This window comes from Gavia stellata, chromosome 12 (genome assembly GCF_030936135.1).
Source record: "Gavia stellata isolate bGavSte3 chromosome 12, bGavSte3.hap2, whole genome shotgun sequence".
NCBI classification, from domain to species: domain Eukaryota; kingdom Metazoa; phylum Chordata; class Aves; order Gaviiformes; family Gaviidae; genus Gavia; species Gavia stellata.
This window is the reverse complement of record NC_082605.1, coordinates 1,070,767-1,091,326: the sequence shown is the minus strand read 5'-3', so window position 1 is coordinate 1,091,326 and position 20,560 is coordinate 1,070,767. Positions and strand designations below refer to the sequence as shown.

Genomic DNA, 20,560 nt, shown 5'->3' with positions numbered 1-20,560 from the left:
GAACATCCTTTAAAGGCCAGATTAACTCACAGATCGAAGGAGCAATCCAGCTCTCTAACAGTCACATCTTGAGCATCAACCAACTCCTCTACTAAGCTCTCAGGAAAGGCGTACTTTGGCAAGGCACGGTGTGCCATGACCAAGCAACTTGTTTCAACTGATGCCATTTCAAAGGTGGGTCCCCAAACTGAAGTCTAAACCACCCAGGCATCAAGCATCTGTAAGAAGCCGTCGCCTCTTGTAGCAGCTACTTGTGTAGCAGCCTACTCAAGTTCAATGCCTCATACCGAAGCTAACAAGGCATCCCACAAAGAGGTGGCAAAGTCATTCTTTTGTCACCCCATACCAAATGCAGATGACTTAGTAAATCTGGAAGGGGACCACAGCTCTGAGAACAATGGCAAAAAAAAAAAAAAAAATCTACTTTTCTAACACTTAGACTAAAGTTTTTCAAGTTTCAGAACTGCTCACATCAATGCAAGCACATACATTAACTAAAGGGGCAAAACATACAGTCAAAAATGTGTCTACACATTTTATTAAATCAATACAAACTTCCTGCTTTATTAATCCACTTATGCAAAAATGCCAGAATCTCTCTGCTTGAAGACCAAGCACTATTCAAGGAGATTTACGGCAACTTTGGGTCAAACACTAAAGAATTCAGTTCCTATTTGAGCGCAAGTCATTGCTCTAAAAGCACAGCGTACAGTTTCTAGATCCTGCCACCCGAGCCGCGTCCATATAATGGGGAGGTCTTGCCCATGCAGAAGTTTGGACTGGCACGTACAGAGCAGCTCTAGACCTGCAGACGTGGCAGTGCTAAAGCAAGCAAATATGGGACTGATGAACACAAAATGCACAAGAGCGCATGCAAGCTCAACCATGCCCGCTTCGCTGATCTGGTCTGAGAAAAATAGACACTAAGCCTTGTCACATGTAAAATTGGAGGTTGCCCATGACAATGAAAAATGATATCGTTTGTAGCCAAGAAGTGCAGCGTAAGAGCAAATTGATGTTTGAATTGTACGTGTTACACCTACCCAACATGTGCAGCCACAGGCAAATTAAGCAGACTGCCTTTGGTCTCGCTTCCTCCCTTTTCTTAATAAGATGCCTTTGTCACTTTCTCTGTACCTGCCTGATCCAAAAGGAAGGGATTTAAATGATCTCGGAAAACCTGCGCTACTGACAGATAAAGGTGAAGCACTCAGCCTCCAGTCATACCACACACCCAAACCAGGTCTCTCTGCGGGACCGTGAGCATCTCCAGATTTCCTCTGGCACTGAGCCCTTCCCCTCCCACCTGGAGTCCAACAAATCCAGGGGCTGTTCTGCACCCACGAGGAATTTGGGCCCTACACCGAGCATGTAAGTAGGATTTACAGGTCTTACAGAGGGATAAATGTCATATTCCATTTTTAAGACCCTACTGGATTTGGCTGGTTGAATCGCTTTGGTTTTTTTTTTTAAATATTTCTGTATGCAACACACGAGGTTTGCATGATATCAGTATTTCATCAAACCAAACTACGCAGCGCTGAGAAGACCCTTGCTTTAGGGTTGATTTCAGTTGTCTTCCTGAGATGGTGAGTGATACACAAAAATCGACTGAACGTGGAGTACTGTCAGTAATCACAAGCACTGAGCACTCGTCCTGACACTAAGCAGCATAATACTAACATGTTATTTCGCTAGGTAATTACAGCAGCATTTATTTATTGCTCTGTTACAGCCATTACAACACCCAGGGTTTAAGATTTGGGAATGGATAGCTCAGTTCCACCATACAGGTAGTTCTAGTTCATGCACCCCTCCATACGGATGTCCCTCTCACGCTGCTCATCTCTTTGCAGCGTATAAACTCTCTTACACAAATATACAGAACAACAGTTACCCACCGATGGACCACTATCATTTTCCCCTACTACTTTCGGGTAGGCTCAGAAAATCCCTGTTTTTCCACCCAAACTCCAGTCTCTATCCACTCGCACAAATCGTTGAGAGACTCCCGTGACGCAATGGTGTGCCAAGATGCAAAGCTCTGCGGGACCATGAAGAAGGACAGGCAGAGTTGCGTGCAGGGCCAATTAACGCTTCACCTAAACACGGTCAACAGACGAGCCACAAAAATACTTCTCTCAAACCCTGAGCTCAACTTCAAACTACTCGCTGATTTTCGAGGAGTAAATCACATTTACCTAATGAATAAAAGATTTTTCTTCAGAATGTAGAAAGCAAAATTCTCTCTTGGATCAAACAAGAGAATTATTAGATATGCTAGTTCTCGCTATACTAGAGTTACCCTCAGTATTCCTCCAAAATTCATTACTTCTCTAGCTAGCTGGAGCTCTTTAATTCTGCATTTCTCAGTCAGGTGTAAGTTAATGTCAGAGCTCTGGAGGTAGTTGCGCATTTTACAAGGCCAACGGGGGCAGAAGCTCCAGGTGGAGCCCTTGGAAAGACAGACCGATTTCTGTAAAACCGCTGCTCCTTAAGCTCGAGGTGGTCTTTGCTTATAAGCAAACTCTTATAATCCCACTCAGATAAACACGACAAACAGCTGCACAAATTCCGTCTCAGCCTGAGGACAGATGAAATTGGTGTTTTCCATTCCTAAATAAGCTGTGAATTTTATCCTCATGCATGAAGTCTTATGCAAGACTTAAACCGTGAACGCTCGGGGGATGAATTCATTCTCCCGGAATGAGGATCTAAAGGGAAAGAGCGTTTTCTTGCTATTTTAAAGCCTGTGAGTCGTATTTCCATTTGCACTGGCATCCCTTCTTCGGTGTGAGGGTCGGGGGTGCAGAGGATGAAAGCTGTCCGGGCTTTTACTGGATCAGAAGCTCCAGGTTCAGCTTGGTTTACTCCTTCTTCCCAAGAGGCAGCTATTCTTTCTGTTCTTTTTAAAAACAATCCCCCAACTTTCAAACTCCTACGGTCACGCTTCGCTTGGTCTGTGTTTCAAGACCTTGAATACCATCGTTGGCAATATTATTCCCCAAAAGTCACCTCTTTTTTTAGGCACTGAAATGCTTCTCTGCAGGCCTAAAGAGGTTTGTGGGACGCATCAAGGTGGTTGCACAAAGCAAAACAACGCCTGGGAAAGTAACATTCAAGCAGGTGAGTGGTGCCCGACTGATTCCAGACGCTCAGCCACCAGGAAAGCAGCTCTGGAAGAGAATTTTCTCAGAAGTGTAGTGCATACTATGTAAACCAGAACTAACAAGAGCGTTGGGTTAATATCAAGGAATGGGATTTGCGTCGTAATTTTTTCCTTCGGTTGGATGCAAATTGGAGAAAGAATACGAGTGGGGTTGGTACGCCCTTGAAGAAGGGACTCATTTTTGTTGTCTGTAGTCTCAGCTTGCACCTGGTGATTCACAATAGTAAATCCTGGCTTGGTTATTGAACGTAAGATGGATCAACCTTGTCCTGTTTGCTTTCTTGCCGCTTTACTGGGAGATTAATCTCACACCTGAAATAGCTGAGGACGCTAACCACTAAAGTTACCTCTCATAAAATTGACAATCAGTGCCAAAGGCACCCTCTTCCCCTAAAAACTAGGATCTTACTAATGATATCAACAGAGGCTCAAGATCACATTTGGCAGGATGTGGAGCAAAGAATGTAGCATCTGAAGCACAGAAGCTCCTCCAGCTTCCAACCCTGGCTTTGCACGACTGCCAGGAGGGGGCCTGAATAATCGAGCGTCATTCTGCTGTGCACTGAGTACAGCTGGTTTATGTCCCATGGGTTATTGCTCGCGCTGTCCTGAGACAATCGGTTGAGCACCAGGAGAAATTCTCTTTCTAGGTCATACCATGTAAGAGGTGTTGCTTCCTCTCACCTCCTCGTTCCAGTCATCTCTCGGATGACGTACGTTGCTCCTGGGTGAGGAAGGCCAAAGAATTTAGACCCCTCTCCCTCTATTCCCACTCTCCTTCCCCAAGCTTGCCTGTGCGAGATGCCCTGGCTTGGTTTGTATGGGATACTGGGCTTGCACCGGTCCTTTGTCGAGGCGCAGCTTTCACGGTTGTTGAAAGGTTTCGCAGCAAAGCCATTCTCTCTGCTTCGCTTTTTAAAGCTTTTTTTCCTTTCCCCAGACTCTGACTCCAGAGTGAGCTAAAGATCGGGTTTGTCGCATTCATTTTGGCGCTTTGTCTGAGGCCATTTGCTTTTTCAACTTGCAATTTCAGTCATGCATCTCCTGTTGACTAGGAGGGAACCAGGCAGCTCGCTGCCCGTGCCATGAATTGGAACTTTACCCAGCGTGGGGTTTGAATCCCAGACGAAGCCAAGCGGGCTGGGTCTGGAGCTCCAAATTTAAGCTTTCGGCGTCTTGAGCGCTATGCTTAAAACATTACACACGCTCGTTTAAAACCAGAGGTGTTCTTGCTGACAAAGAGCAGAACTAACACACTTCTAAGAACAACGTGTACTTCTTATTGAACATTTGCTCTGGGGTAAGCTCTACTTTGAATAGCTTTAAGAAATCATGGGTAATATTTAGCTCCCAGACTGTTCCTAGCTACAGCCATGCAAACTGATGCTAATAAAAGCAAACCCTTCATATCCGTAGAATTACAGAATTCAGACCCATTTCTTCTTCCATCCCACCCAGCAGATAAGACAAAGCTATATATAAATGTGTCAAGCACCAAATACAAAATTGGACATGGGGGATCTCATTTCAGCATTGTCATTCTTTATCTTCAGCACTAAGGAAGCATGGCTGGTATTTCGTGGCTCAGACAGGTACACTCTTCGCTGGGTAAAAAACTGGCTGGATGGCCGAGCCCAGAGAGTTGTAGTGAATGGGGTGAAATCCAGTTGGCGACTGGTCACAAGCGGAGTCCCCCAGGGCTCAGTTTTGGGACCGGTCTTGTTTAATGTCTTTATTGATGATCTGGATGAGGGGATTGAGTGCTCCCTCAGTAAGTTTGCAGATGACACCAAGTTGGGAGGGAGTGTTGATCTGCTCAAAGGAAGGCTCTGCAGAGGGATCTGGACAGGCTGGATCCATGGGCCGAGGCCAACCGGATGAAGTTCAATAGGGCCAAGTGCCGGGTTCTACACTTTGGCCACAACAACCCCAGGCAACGCTACCGGCTTGGGGATGAGTGGCTGGAAAGCTGCCCCATGGAAAAGGACCTGGGGGTGTTGGTCGACAGCCGGCTGAAGATGAGCCAGCAGTGTGCCCAGGTGGCCAAGAAGGCCAACGGCATCCTGGCCTGTATCAGAAAGAGTGTGGGCAGCGGGAGCAGGGAGGTGATCGTGCCCCTGTACTCGGCACTGGTGAGGCCGCACCTCGAATGCTGTGTTCAGTTTTGGGCCCCTCACTCCAAGAAGGACATTGAGGTGCTGGAGCGTGTCCAGAGAAGGGCGACGGAGCTGGTGAGGGGTCTGGAGCACAAGTCTGATGAGGAGCGGCTGAGGGAGCTGGGGGTGTTCAGTCTGGAGAAGAGGAGGATGAGGGGAGACCTCATCGCTCTCTACAACTGCCTGGAAGGGGGTTGTGGTGAGGTGGGGGTTGGTCTCTTCTCCCAAGTGACAAGCGACAGGACAAGAGGAAACGGCCTCAAGTTGCTCCAGGGGAGGTTCAGGCTGGATATTAGGAAAAATGTCTTTCCTGAGAGAGTGGTGAAGCACTGGCAGAGGCTGCCCAGGGAGGTGGTGGAGTCACCATCCCTGGAGGTGTTCAAGGAACGTGTGGACGTGGCACTGCGGGACATGGGTTAGTGGGCATGGCGGGGTTGGGTGGGTGGTTGGACTTGATGATCTTACAGGTCTTTTCCAACCTTAACAATTCTGTGATTCTATTTTGGATATTCTATCTTGGATATAGATATTGTTCTCATTTGACTTTCACCACACACAAATGCCAGTTAGCTTCAACAGCACACTTCCAAAAAAAATAAATGCTTACCACAGTAATTATTTCAAGGAAAGATAAAAATTACACTATGCTACGACAAGGAGCTTTGCCAGACACAGTCCATTTTTCATGTTTCAGAAGAACATCTACATTTCCACAAATTCCTCCACCCTCCCAACCCAGAACTACGTTGAATAAAAAGAAAAGCTTGAACCAGCCATTGCAATATTCAAACTGCTTCGCAGCGCTACACATTTTACAGGAACGTGCTTTCCCTAATGACAAGGTAATAAAACCTTTGAATATACCTTTCTAAAAAAACCAAGACGTAATCAAATTATCCTTGTTTTGTTAAAAGATGGAAAAGAAAAGCTATGAGCTGAAACATTTGCTCACAACCATATCAGCAGTAACTACAGATAACAAGGAAATCTGAAATCCCTGTGGCTTTGTGCTATATTCAGAACACCAAGTTCATTCTTGTTGTTAAAACCAAACCAAATCCTTCGACCTATTTCTCAGCTTGACATATTTAAACTTATGCTTTTTTTTTTCTTTCTGCGTGTTAACCCTCGTGAATGTCATTTTACCTGGCTACTTCCTTGCAGATACAGAACAAGAGGTTCAGTCTTGGGGATGGTCACCCACATTTTGTACCAAGTCTTCCCTTTTTCAAGGAACTGGAGGTAGCTGCTGAAGAGGCTGTTCTCAGCTGCTAAGATGCTTTGCTTCTGGATGAAGGGAAAAAAAGAAAAAGAAAGAAAAAAGAGCTGTTTCCATTGATGCTTATGTGGGCAAAATACTTAGAATTAAGTATAAAATATACTTCAGTTGTCCAGAGCCAAATCATAATGTTGGGCAAACACCGGGTAGCCCATAACTGAACAAAAGTCTAATCATTATTACATACCATCAAGAAATAGCACGATTCCATGCTGAACTACTGTTCCCAGCGGACATGAAGTTAACTTCCACCTCCACCAAGTCAATTGAGAATGGTAATTAAGATGATGCAGCTAGTTTCTTGCTTAGCAAAGTAGGCTGGGAGTTGATTTCAAATTAATGCAAAAGGTGCATTAACAGACACTCTTGGGCATGGATGCAGAGCGATGTGAGACAGATCAGAGAGCACGAGGGCAAAAAAAGATTGAAAGAAAGTTTTGTCTCCTGATAGAAAGCAAAGAAAAACAAAATTTCTGTTCACGTTAGGCTTTGCACCGAAGCCTCCTGGGGATTTCCGGCATCTGCTAATAACGTTTGTAAAGTGGCAATCTCCTCAGCTGCTATTAAGCTTGCTAAGAAAGTTTAATGTGAATAGGAGGGAAAGAAAAAGACCGGCTCTGATCTTTCTTTTTTATACACCTACTTTCTTGCATTTTGTCTGACCCTTCCAAGATTTAGCAGAGGGCTAGAAGCCTGAGCATATGAGGGAAAAATGACTCTTTTCCTTGGCTATTTACGGCTTTCTGCTGTAATCTGCTTTCTAAAGTAAAGCCATAGGTCGCATTTCACTGCTTTGCTTTTTGGCTCTTCAGATGCGCAGAGCTCAGGGCTGGGTAGGCGGAGGTTTTCCCTTTACTGGCAAACAGCTCTGCTGAAACAGTGCTAGCAAGTTTATCGTGAGATACCAGAGACTACGCTGATGCGTATTAAGCGCTCATCATCGGTAGGCACAGCTGTAGTGTATACCTGAAGTTTTTGATGGTATCAAGCTCCGGATCCGGACCCTTCTCTGTGCTCTGCAGACGCAGTAGTTGAGGGAAGGGCAACGTGTGTTTGTAGCTTTACCCTACGTTGTATTTCTGAGATTCTGGGTGTGTTTGGGTACAAAGCTGACAAAGCACCTGAGCAGCAGAGTTCACTCCGAAACACCGTGCTGGTGTGCTTTTACCTGTGTAAAAACATTTAGGAGCCTGGAAAGAAATATGACGTGCTGGGAAGCAGAGCAGGGCAGGGTCTAAGACGACGACTTGAGGAAGCATTTTTTACAGGAGCTCTGGATGTGCACTGGCAGGTTGACGTTTCTTGCTCACAGCCTAGCTCTTTTCCACGTAGTTTGGTTCTGAGGAGGAGTATAAGGCGGCTGGAAGGCAGTCTGATGGCTCTGAGGGGTGGCTTCCAGAAAGATGTTCTTCAAGGTAAGATGTTTTTCAGTATAGGCTGCAACCATTCCCCAATTTTCCATGCAGTGCTCAAAGCAGGACGGCGTAGGTCAGCATATCGGGGGCAGGATGATTTGCAATGAAGTCAAGTTCTCAATGTTTCAGTGGCTCTTTTAAGAATCTGATGTCCCTGTGGGTCCGCTTTCAATCGAGATGAATGTCTTCTTTTACACATGCATTGACTTCTGGCTGTATTTCACAGGTAAAATAAAGAAAAACCTTTTCTTCAAGGTGGCCCGTGAAAAGCGTGGCACGTAATAGTACTCACAGCTCTGCCCGTAGTCTAAAAAAAGCATTGGTAAGAGAAGGTTCAGTTGTTGTGGGTGAGGATTAAACAAATCAGTTTGCCAATACGTTTCTTGTTCTTGTAGAAAATAAGGGTAGGATGTGCCGCTATCGTGGTATAAAGCTTGGTGACATCTGTGGCAATTGTGAAGCAGTAGTTTACACAGTATAATTTGTGGAAGTCACGTCGTGGAGAAAAGAGTCTGCATTATAGCAGGTTTGAGACGGTTTCAGTGAATCCTGATAGTCTTTCAGAAGGACGCCACGCTTTTGCACGATCAATAAGAAAAAATTCGTTTCAATGATATTTTGACAGGATGTGAAATAAGGAGTGTAAAAGTATCTTCTATACGGAGTTAAAAGTGAAAAAACAAATCTTATTTTGCCAAGTGTTGCCAATAGTTACTGCGCACAACTCGAGATTGGAATTGCACCACAATAAAAAGCAGCCAGAAGTTTTTCCTCTTTTTTCATTACTTTGAAAGCCGAAGCTTAGCTGCAAAACCCGCGTGCATCCCTGTTCGATCAGCATCCTACGACGAACACTCGCCATTTACAAACAGCATGCAGGCTGCATGCACGTTCCGTACAAGTTACAGGCCAGAGGGTCAAATATCATGGTGGGGGGAAAAAAGATAACCGAACAATTTCATTTGTTTTAAATAAATACAGTTAAAACAAAAAAAAAAAGAGGCTCACAAGAGCAGCTAGCACAGCAAAAGTTTCTTAGCTAAATACCGTACCTCTGCAGCCAGTCTTTTCTTTTGTTCTCCAACCGCTTCCACGCCAGGGCTGCATGGGCTTGCCGGTAACTGCAGAAAACACTCTTTACACACTCGGTTATGACGGCTATTATCTGCAAGTGGTTTAAACTCGGAGCATTTTGCACAGATCACCTGTATCAGAAAGATGGTGCTTTATTAGCTGGCAGTAAAACATAAGCCTTCTCCAAAGAAAGTGACTTGCAGAACGGTTGTTATTAAAGTAAAATCTGGAAAACTAATGTAAGCAGAAGATAGAGTGACCAATATAATATTTACTTTATTTACCTCCGTTAATAATTAACGTGTTTGCGGTCCCATGCTGTGAACCGATATACCTAATTAAAGAAAACATATGCCTTTGGGGAAATACTTCACGATTAACATCATGCAAGTTTGCTTTTCTTTTTCTTATAAGCTTTTATGACTCAAAAAGGGCTTAGTTTGACAAAGCAATTAGTGCTCTTTAATGCCAATCATAAAATGGTCCAGGAAGGAGTGATTTTCAGAATAAAGGTGGCTGATGCTTCCTCATCAATTAGGCGGTTCAGCCTGATAGAACTGGGGAATCCAAAAGTCGCTGACCACTTTGAGAACATAGTCCAACATATTTTCCATTAAAAACTCTTTGTCTGAAGCCAAATCAACAACTTTTGATGCCTTGCCTCAGCTGCCAAGAGCACACAATGACACGGCAGCCCCATGAAACCAGCGCTGGTGAAGAGTGATGGGTCTGCAGCTCTGGAACCTGTTTTCATGCTTAAAATCTGACTCTACCACTTGCTGTTGGCACAGCCGCTCCAGGGAGAGAAACCGTCCCCCGGGGCGCACGGCAGGGGCAGTCAGCCAGATTCGACATCCGTGCCGAATTTACTGTACAAGAACACACCACAAACGCCCGTCAGGTACACATACGTGTTATTATATGCTTCTCCGCAAGATGTTAATTACCATATGAAGGTAACTGCCTTAATTCAGCAAGCGTTAGGTGAGGCGTCATTCTGCCGAGGTGTACAAACAAAAGCCAGCTAGCACTTTTAGAAACATGATCATCTTTCCTTGAGACGAATTAACGTCTTTAATTTGAACGCTACTGCCACATCACAAAACATGGCATAAACAGCAACTGTTTAACAATAAATTATTAATAACGTAATTCTTGTTATCTCTTTTTCCACGGGGGAAAGCTGTAATTTCGTTTCTTTAATAATACTGAGCTTTGCAATGGAACATTTTAAACCTCCAGAAATGTATTTTATGATTTTAGTATTTATTAATAAAAACAAACCCAGAAGGTTGAAAATCCCAATTCCAGTGGAAACGTGTCTCCTCCACAGTAATTTTATTTCAGTTGCCGAGACTGAGGTTTCTTCATACATCTTAACTATACACTTAGGTCTCTCTTCAGCTGAAAATTTATCTCCACTTCAAATGAATAATAGTACTTAAATAACATCATTCTGTACAAGTTACATTAGGAACACGGAACTGTGAAACTCCAGTCACAGAAGGCAGGTTTCAAGCCATATTACCGAAATCCATCTCATCTTGGCCGGGGTTGTGATTTGCAGAAAGAGCCCTGCGAATGAGGCTGTCGGGGAACGGCACTGGGGAAGGGTGGCTAAGTGCCTTCAGTAACCTGGCCTTGAATCTCCCGGACTGATTTTTTGGACTTTTCAAGCAGGAGGAAACCACTTTGGCGCAAGCAATTCTTGACAACTCTGCTTTAGGGAAAGAAGAACCCACGCTGCTTTAATATTGTATGTTCGGCCGTTCAGCCTTGAAAGAGCTGCTGTGTGAAGTAAGGCTGTCAGAAGGCCATTCTGTTTCTGCAAAGAAAATACAGGGGACAAGTCCGTCCCCAGATACATTCACATCCCCAGAGAAGGCACCACCTTCCTTTTTATCCACCGAGGCGCTGTATTTGCCTTTGAAACAGCACAGACCCTTGCACCAGAGTTTTGCTCTTTGTTCCCCTGGTTTCCCAGGGGGTAAAGCAAGTGGAAAGATCTGCTCTGTCAATGATCTGCCGTGAACCAGAACATCTTTTAGTTCCTGCACTGAAAAAAATAAAAAAATTCTCTTCAACAGCCTCTGCAGAAGAAACTAAAGAGCTGAGTGCGTTCTGATACTTACTGCCCCACACTGCTTACAGTGGTGCCGCCTTTTAGTGATGGAGTTAAAGCTTTCGCTGCAGCTCTTGCAAGCCTGTTTCTCCTTGTCTCGTTTGGATTTGGAAGATTTCCTACAGGAATCACTCTGAAATGAAAAGTACAATTATGTGATTACAAAAAAAAAAAAAAAATATCGCAAAACAATTCGTAGAGTTCTCCTCCTGACAAAGATCCTCTGGGTTTCACACCATTTCAGGAAAGAATGCACGTCAACTCTGCTAATGGCCTACGGTTGGATGGCTGGCTCAGCCATCGGCTGTTTCTGGTGATCTCGGATTGCTCGAGCCAATTCTTCAAGTCCCTCTCTGCCCACTTGTGCCCTCACAGCCACGGACGGAGCGACCTCATCTCACCATCACGGACGGAGCGACCTCATCTCACCGTCTGTTGGTAAGGAGGAAGAGGAACTGGCAATGTGGGCTTGTCAAGAAGAGCTTTCCTTCTGGCACTCACCTCCTTAACGTGACTTGGTTAAGGGAAATGCTGTTGACTTTGTGAGTGTGTTGTAAACTCTTCCGTTCATGGGGAGGAGAGGAGAAGGTTTGGGGAAAAACGGCTTGACTGAAGAAGTGAACAGTGCTGGCAGAGGATTTTTGCACCGCCCAACTTCAAATGCTCAATTTAGGAGTTTCCTGAGGCTCCCTCCCAGCCCACGACGAAACATAAAGCTCCTCGGGAAGACAGGGACACCTACACCAGGGACCCGCCGGCAACTGCTCTTGGCAGAAGACACTTTCTATCAGCTCTCTAGATGGCCAAGCAAGTTTAGCCTCCTACGCTAAGCACCTATGCAGGTACATAAAGTCACTCGGTGTAATTAAATCCAATTGTACAATTTTCTGATAAACTGAAGAGCGATAACCTGACAATGTGCAGTTCATCAAAATACAGCTTCACGCAGAACTTCAAGTAGACCCCCCGTTTTGCTTTCTTTTTTAACGAAATAAGTACTATTCCTCCTTCCCAGTCAGGATGGCTACGGGGAAGGGAACAGCAGCTCCCCGGGGGTAAGCCCTGCATCACGTTCCTCCGGCACAGCTCTTCCACGAGAAGAGGTTTGATAACTCTCTTCATTTGCGTTTGCTTGACACAATTATTTAACAAACTACTGCAAGAAGAAACATTTCCTCTAAATCGAAAGTTCAGAGGTATTTTCCATGTTTTCTGAAAATCAACCAGGTGAAGATCAGACCCGCTGTAGGTTACACAGGTTCTGGACTCCTTGACAACCCCCCCGTTGCCTTTAAACCACGTGCATAGTAAGTCCCAACTTAAGTCCACTTGAACGAGAACAACTGGCTCAACAAATTTCCCCTTCTTCAAAGCCTTTATTTAACACAAGGATGTGGGCACGGGGAGGTGGGAGGAAAGGCAGCAGCAATTACAATTAGCAGAAGCTGCCCATGGCTCACCCCGCGGTGTCACCAGCGCTAGGGAAATACTGCCATTTGCCCTACGGTCTCACCTTAGCGGTTACGACTAACCTGCAGAAGTCACTAACACAGGTTTTCAGACCAATTTAAAAAAAATAAAATCAAATGTTATAAGCTGACACCACTCTCCCATCTTTCAGCCTCCGAGTCCCTGCCCTGCCATTCCCTGGTTACAGAGGAAAGCACATTGTCTTTCAGCAGAGCTATTGAAACCACCCTGCCTTGTAATGGCATTACACAACAAAACCACAACTAATTACTTCTAATTGGATTGGATCTTTTCATTTTTATTATCTTTTCTATAGCTGCAATAGCAATGCTTCAAACTTGTATACGAGTACATCGGATGTTTTGCAATTCAGCTCGATGAAGCACAGTCATACGGATTTGTTCATTCAGGAAAATCACTATACCCCCATATACGTACATATTAATTGCTCAGCAGAACAGAATGCCTGCAAATCCAAGTCCTCCCACACACGTAAGCGGAGTGCAGTATTTCACTTTTCTTGTGAGGAACCAGATGTAACCAGTACGACACTGAATGACAACAACCGAACAATGCCTCGGATGAATCATTGGCACAAACGTTCCTTTCAGACTCTATTAGACCCCTCCAAGTAAGGCGTATAATTAAGGCGATTCGAAAAGCTTTTACTGATCAGCAGCAGTCTACAGCGTAACTTTTTTATTTGTGTCACATACATTGGCTAAAGCCAGCCGTTTCTCACTCTGATTTTGACGCTGCTGCTATTTAAGTTTTTAGAAGACTGATTTTCCTTTCACTGGCTAAGGATGGATTCCCCTTAACTTGTTGGATCAGAGCATCTCCCCTGGTCAACCTTCTTTTTTCTCTCCTTAAGTTAAAATTTGCATATAGCATAACAAGCCTTTTGATTCTTATGTTAACAACAGTTTCACTAGTGTTACTGGAACAGCAAGAGCCCACATGAAGGCACCATTTAGCCTTGTGAGCTGTGACTGGAAGATAATCTTGACGAATGCTAAACAAACCCCGTTTTGGGCTTTCAATCGATACCTACATGTGCCTGCATAGGAAAAATGCCGAAGTTCTCTAACATGAATTGAATGGACTGCTTCACGTGGAGATTGGTTAATTTGATTTGTACTTCAACGGGAATATCCATCATCACCCCATTCATGCTTCTGTAACACAGATAAGCCTCAAGTTGAATCCTTCCTCTAATGGATCTCGTATTTGACTTCCTCCTCAATGTGAAACAGTCTGCACAGTGTTCACTATCAGAAATACATGACCCATATATTTGACAAAGGAAAGACAGCAGAAAGGGTATTATATTGGGCAAGATTTATTATGACAGTCACGCATGAGCTTTTATTTTAGACCACGATATTTATTTTAGACCATGGTATTTTAACTTGCGCTGTAGCGTACAACAAGCATTTAATACTAACTTCACTAATCAAAGGTGGCCCTGTATAAAGAGGTCTTTAAGCGTTTGATGAATACCAGCAATGTTTCATAATATTTCGCAACATTATGAGAATACAGCGAGAACACAAGAGTTTGAAACATTGCTATTGCAGTTGTAGGAAAGATAATAAAAATGATAATGTATTTTCTTCATGACTTGGCAAATTCCAATAAGCAATTATAGAAGATAGACTTATTCAATATTATGTTATTTAACTGCTAACACTAGGAAAGAATTAAGAAGCCCTTTGCTTTCCATCCCTGGGAAAACCATGAGACTTCGCTGCAGGGGCAGTCCCCCCATCCCACCCAGAGACGGCTGAGGAAGTTGACCTTGCCACGTCCTCTTAACTATACCCTATCTGAACAGAGAGGGTTTTGTCGAAAACAAGGACATGCATTGTAATTCACAAACCTTGTACATCAAAGATCAATTGAACAGTCACTTTGCAACTGTGTCCTTTATTACACAAGCTACGGTATTTACTGGTGAGGTAGGTTAAGAGGGAAGCTAATACAAAGCTGCCCTAGCTTCAGCTGGACTATCTTGACGCTAATGCACTTGAATAACTGTCATATTTCTCATCTTGGTGTACCCAGCTCTGTTTTGAAGCTGGTGAGTCTGACAGGAGAAAACACTTGCATAAAATCTGTTCAGGGCCAGGATCTACAATAAATTCTTTCAGACTGGGCTGTTTTGACCATTGATTTGCTTTTACTCCACAGCTGCATTTAACTCTCTAAATCTTGACAGTTTCCTCCAATTTTAAAATTTTGGTGGAAGAAGAGCATATACCCCAGCGAGAGGTACAATTCATGCCTAGAGCTAAGATTGCAAGGTGACGGCCTGTGGCTGGACTGCTTAGGAAAGCAGATATCGCATCACTAGTGAACCACGGGAGCCTCCATTTGCTTCTGAAAAGCAGGGAAGAAACACCGAAGAGCTGGTAGGAACAGCAAGAAAACCAGTGGGCTCAGGAGACTGTTGTTCTGTTATTTATTACTTGCTCTGTATTTCATTCTGTCTGGGCCAGTGGGGAGAAATCAAAGCCTCAATGCTATACGTGCGATGTATACACAGTCTGACGAGACTCTTACACAGGCAGATGCATGAGCAACAAAGGGGTTTCAACTCTTTTTCTTCTCATTATGCTGATACAGCTGGGTATTTTCCATTTACAGATTACAAATTTGGAGACACCCACAACGGGGCAGAATATCAGCAGGTACTTCTGGAAATGCTAAATATATGTGAGAGATTAATTTAAATTACATAGTATATTTTGTACTTTGTAATGCAGCAAAATTGTTTAGTTTGTTTCTCAATATGATGATGTCATCCATGCAAAGTTACAGAATCACAGAATTGTTAAGGTTGGAAAAGACCTGTAAGATCATCAAGTCCAACCATCACCCCAACCCCCCCATGCCCACTAAACCATGTCCCGCAGTGCCACGTCCACACGTTCCTTGAACACCTCCAGTGATGGGGACTCCACCACCTCCCTGGGCAGCCTCTGCCAGTGCTTCACCACTCTCTCAGGAAAGACATTTTTCCTAATATCCAGCCTGAACCTCCCCTGGCACAACTTGAGGCCATTTCCTCTAGTCCTGTCACTCGTCACTTGGGAGAAGAGACCAACACCCACCTCCCCACAACCCCCTTTCAGGTAATTGTAGAGAGCGATGAGGTCTCCCCTCAGCCTCCTCTTCTCCAGACTGAACAACCCCAGCTCCCTCAGCCGCTCCTCATCAGACTTGTGCTCCAGACCCCTCACCAGCTCCGTCGCCCTTCTCTGGACACGCTCCAGCACCTCAATGTCCTTCTTGGAGTGAGGGGCCCAAAACTGAACACAGTATTCGAGGTGCGGCCTCACCAGTGCCGAGTACAGAGGCATGATCACCTCCCTGCTCCTGCTGCCCACACCATTTCTGATCCAGGCCAGGATGGCGTTGGCCTTCTTGGCCACCTGGGCACACTGCTGGCTCATATTCAGCCGGCTGTCAATCAACACCCCCAGGTCCTTTCCCATGGGGCAGCTTTCCAGCCACTCATCCCCAAGCCTGTAGCGTTGCACGGGGTTGTTAATATATTTGTAAAAACTTTACATGCAAGAGAATCTTCCACTGGCTTGTACCTTCTTCATGCACGCAGAAGGTTGAGCACAAACCGCGCTAGCAGTGCAGCGCAGCTGTACAGCAAGCAGATTATACTTCCTGCAGTAGGTTTGCACCATCTGGTTATGCTAACGTGCAACACTGGAGAAAACCCCAGCAGACTCTTCAGGAGACTCAGCAGAACCACAGGAAGGAGATACTCGTTTGCTGACCACCACTACCACCAAGTGGTTTGCATGTGGAAGCTGTTAAGCACAGAGCGTCATTGCTCATGCACTCCCTGAGATGTTTCTCAAGGGATGTCATGGTTAAAAATTAGTATTTCCTAAAGCTGCAACTAACATCTGAATTCATGGCTCACACTGATGTTATCCGTTTGCTACAACACAGCAGAATGAGATCCCAGAATCAATGATACACAATTCGGGCTATTTTTAGCTTTGTGTTTTTGATCAACTCCATTTTTATTTCTATCTCAGGAATTAAATTTTTCTTAAATACTCAACTTAAGGAAAATTACTTAATGTGTCAAGATACACTATGCAAACCACTGACACAACTATTTATAATCAGCTAAAAAGATCTGAATTTTTTTTTATTTAATTACAACTAAAACTTACACTCCCCTAAGAAACTTAAGACCAACAGAAATTTTTGAGTGTTTGGTTTTAAATACTATACAAAGCATCTTTTTCGTTAAGTAGCTGGCTCACTATAGCATCTGTAACCGAAGGAACAGGGGCCCTAACCGCAAAACTGACTACAAATAAATTAAAAATCGCTACGGAAAATACGACGTGTGAACAAACAATAACCAGCAAGGAGCACACTAATTACAAATACTTTTTTTTAGTAAGCTCTTGTTTGTATAGGTCGGTTGCTGGCTTGTTTAAGAGTTTTTCATTGATGCTCTGTGAACTCTACCAGTAGGTTACAAGCTTGGCTAAAGGTCTGGAAGAGCCTGCTAAGTGGCTCCTTTGTTATTAAAAATGTCATGCTAATGCGTAACATCCTACAGTATGTCTCAGCACATAGGGGGTTTCTTGGTTGTTGTTGTTTCTTCTTGTTGGGGCTTTTTTAACTAAACTCAGCTGACCCCAAGGCATTTCTTGAAAATCTGTTACTCTCAGAAGACGTTTAGAAGGAAGAGATAAGAATGCTAAAAAATAGACCTTATTAAGGACTCACAGCCTCTGGTTTGACTCAGCAGCAGTCACAGACGTTGTACAGAGCAAAACGAACAATATCTTTAAAAGTGCATTTTGCTTTTGCAGCAATCGCTTACAGGGCAGAGATGTATGAAAGTACTATCATCTCCTCCGCTGTATTGGCAGAAATAAGAAAAGCACACTATGAAAGAAGCGTTAATCAAAATTTATTTCTGGAGATGAAACCCTGAGTTACTCAATATGACGGTATTAACCAGCCAGCTTTCCTTGTCTGTCTTCCGCCTCCTGCCCCCAAGCATTCAGTGTAGCTCCCTATCAGAATTTAAAAACAAACAAAAAAAACCCCAACGCTACAAATACAACAATCAACTTCCCTCCAGCCGGGTTCCCCATGACTAGATGCGGAGCGGCTGAGGGAGCTGGGGTTGTTCAGTCTGGAGAAGAGGAGGATGAGGGGAGACCTTATTGCTCTCCACAACTACCTGAAAGGGGGTTGTGGTGAGGTGGGTGTTGGTCTCTTCTCCCAAGTGACGAGTGACGGGACAAGAGGAAACGGCCTCAAGTTGCGCCAGGGGAGGTTCAGGCTGGATATTAGGAAAAATTTCTTTACTGAGAGAGTGGTGAAGCACTGGAAGAGGCTGCCCAGGGAGGTGGTGGAGTCACCATCCCTGGAGGTGTTCAAGGAACGTGTGGATGTGGCACTGCGGGACATGGTTTAGTGGGGTTGGGTTGATGGTTGGACTTGATGATCTTACAGGTCTTTTCCAACCTTAGTGATTCTGTGATAGGTTCAGACACTTGTGCAGCATTTTTCTGGAACAGGAGGATTTTAATTCACTGATGGTGAAAACTCTGCAAGTCGCTGTGGGTGTAACAGCCAAGAAGTTAAGGACAGCACAGCTGCAGCAACAGACAGATATAAACCTGAATATATACTGAAGTATCTCCGATTTTTTTTTCTTTCTACAAAAAAGAAAATTACCCCCCCTTCCCTGGCATTGCTCTACCGAAAGTATTTGCTTCAAACTACTTACCCCTCCAAATGCACCACCACCGTCTGCTCCTGGCATCGATTCCACCGAGCTGGTGCTTGCTATCTGAGAGAAACAGAATGGCACGCAACAATTTCAACATGGACATTCCTCCTAAAACGTATCAAACATTGAAAAAGAAAACATGACATCGTTTGCTTTTAGCCCCTCAACTATTTGCTTGTGAATACACTTTAATCGCACACGTCCTCAGCCACCCTCGGACACGGGGTTGACCACGAAGTGGGCGACTTTACAGGCGGCACTGTGTTGCCGAGCCTTCTTTTCGCTGCAGCGTGTGCCTGTCCCCCCTAAGCCCTGCCGAGAGCAAATGGGCAGGTTTGGAATGACACCACCCCATTTGAGCCCCGCAAACCCAAGGAGCAAGTACTTTGTGTAGTCAGTGGATTCTGAGGAGGAAGAATATTTACTCCATTCAAATAGTAGTTAAGTTTTTCTTAATTGCAATGCATCTCTGGATCTCTTAATAAATGCAAACTGGCATCTGTATGTATTCAGTACAGAAAGAGGGCAAATACATCTATAGGTATTCAATACAGAAAGAGGGCAAATAAGAAGCTTATGTACAGCAAAATCATAGGCTACATCCTAAAAGGAAAACCATCTCATCTGTCCTGAATTTACAGGGAGTTTGCCAGTTTACAGGGGGTTCTCAAAACTCTTTATGATAAATTCTCCTCTTATTCCCAGAGATCATTCTTCCTTTGCCAATTAGACCACATCTCGTGTTTTGAGGTTATCCAAATCTCCAGTGCATTTTTTACTCTAACTTCATTCCATTTGAAAGCAAAAAGGTTTAACCTCTGTTACTAGGAACAACCTGGACTGTAGCTTTGCCTAAGTGGCCAAATTGAAGAGCTATTCATTCGGATACCTAGTTATATGTATTTATAGACTAATACCATCGATCGACTCCTGAGAACAAGCCAACGAGCAAATGCATCCCCCGGGGCTACGGCTACGCCAACCCCGGCGCACTTCCTCAGGGAATGCAACTTAATTAAAAGGAAGCATCATGTACTCAACTCTAGCTAACTATTTCTGCCTCTGCAAAAGCCCAGCAACCCTAGGGTCTTCACATCATCTATTCGCCAGTCCTGTGGAAAGGGGTTTCTCTCCACTGGAACCCTAACCAACCCAGGAATTTAGATCCCTCTGCCTAGTAAAAGGACATTGGTGTGCCGTGACACGGCACTCGGGAAAGGAAACGAAAAATGTGGAGAGAAAACGGGGTCTGAAGGAGAGATTGAGAAAAGCCCCAGCAAGTTGAGGGAAAAGAGTAACTTTCTCCCGTTGCCTGTTCAGATCCCCACGCCCTTTTAATATTTATTTGCAATAATGTGCTAAAAATCAAATACCCCTCTACTCTTAACCTGGAAAAGATTTCAAAAGGGCCTCTCCCCCTTACGCTACCATTACCACGCAAAGCGTGTGAGATTTGGTATGGAGAAAGAGAGTTTGCCAGAACTAGCCCAGAGCTACGGGGACGAACAGAAACGGGGGCGGGAAAACACGATGATTTCACAGGATCTAAAAATCATGATTTAACTAACGGAAGCACTCCCAACTCTCAAATCGTAGGGATGTTGCTTCTGCAGAGCTCAGCTCTCTGCGGCACTTTTCCTTGCCAGCCTTCTACCAATGCTTCTACCTTCTACCAAATACCCTTCTACTGGGTCCTTCCCCCACGTCACGAGCCTCCAACTCTTCTGAGATCACGCAGTGGTAAAAAAAGGTCCTTTTCCTTGGGAACATTTTTAGATGGCTTTCAAAAAACCCCTTCACATAGCCTCGAAACGCTGCAGATGAAAATGGAAGACAGGGAAACGAGTGCCCTCTTTCTGAAGGAACTAAGTCACAAAGGGATCCTGAAGCTTTCTGATGAGACTTCTTTAAAAGCCCACTGCTACCGTCACCCTGCAGGGGACTGACGGCAACGACTCTCAATATTCACCTCCTGACAGAGGGGACTTTACTAATTGCTGTAGATTATTGCACAGGCATAATTTTAAGAATCGGGTCAGAATGTCAGATCTCTGCACCTCCAAGAAACCGTAAGTCTTCTGTAG

The 20,560-nt window shown here is 44.4% G+C and overlaps 1 protein-coding gene across 1 annotated transcript in view; it reads right to left on the bottom strand.

Moving 5' to 3' along the window:
- The window catches only part of FGD3 (FYVE, RhoGEF and PH domain containing 3), a 116,679-nt gene that overhangs the window by 1,089 nt on the left and 95,030 nt on the right, over nucleotides 1–20,560 (bottom strand). The window contains exons 15-18 of the mRNA XM_059823077.1: nucleotides 18,474–18,536; nucleotides 11,226–11,348; nucleotides 9,072–9,224; nucleotides 6,472–6,612 (exon numbers count right to left, since the gene is read on the bottom strand). Coding sequence (XP_059679060.1) covers nucleotides 6,472–6,612; nucleotides 9,072–9,224; nucleotides 11,226–11,348; nucleotides 18,474–18,536 — 480 coding nt within the window. The remainder of the gene's footprint in view (nucleotides 1–6,471; nucleotides 6,613–9,071; nucleotides 9,225–11,225; nucleotides 11,349–18,473; nucleotides 18,537–20,560) is intronic.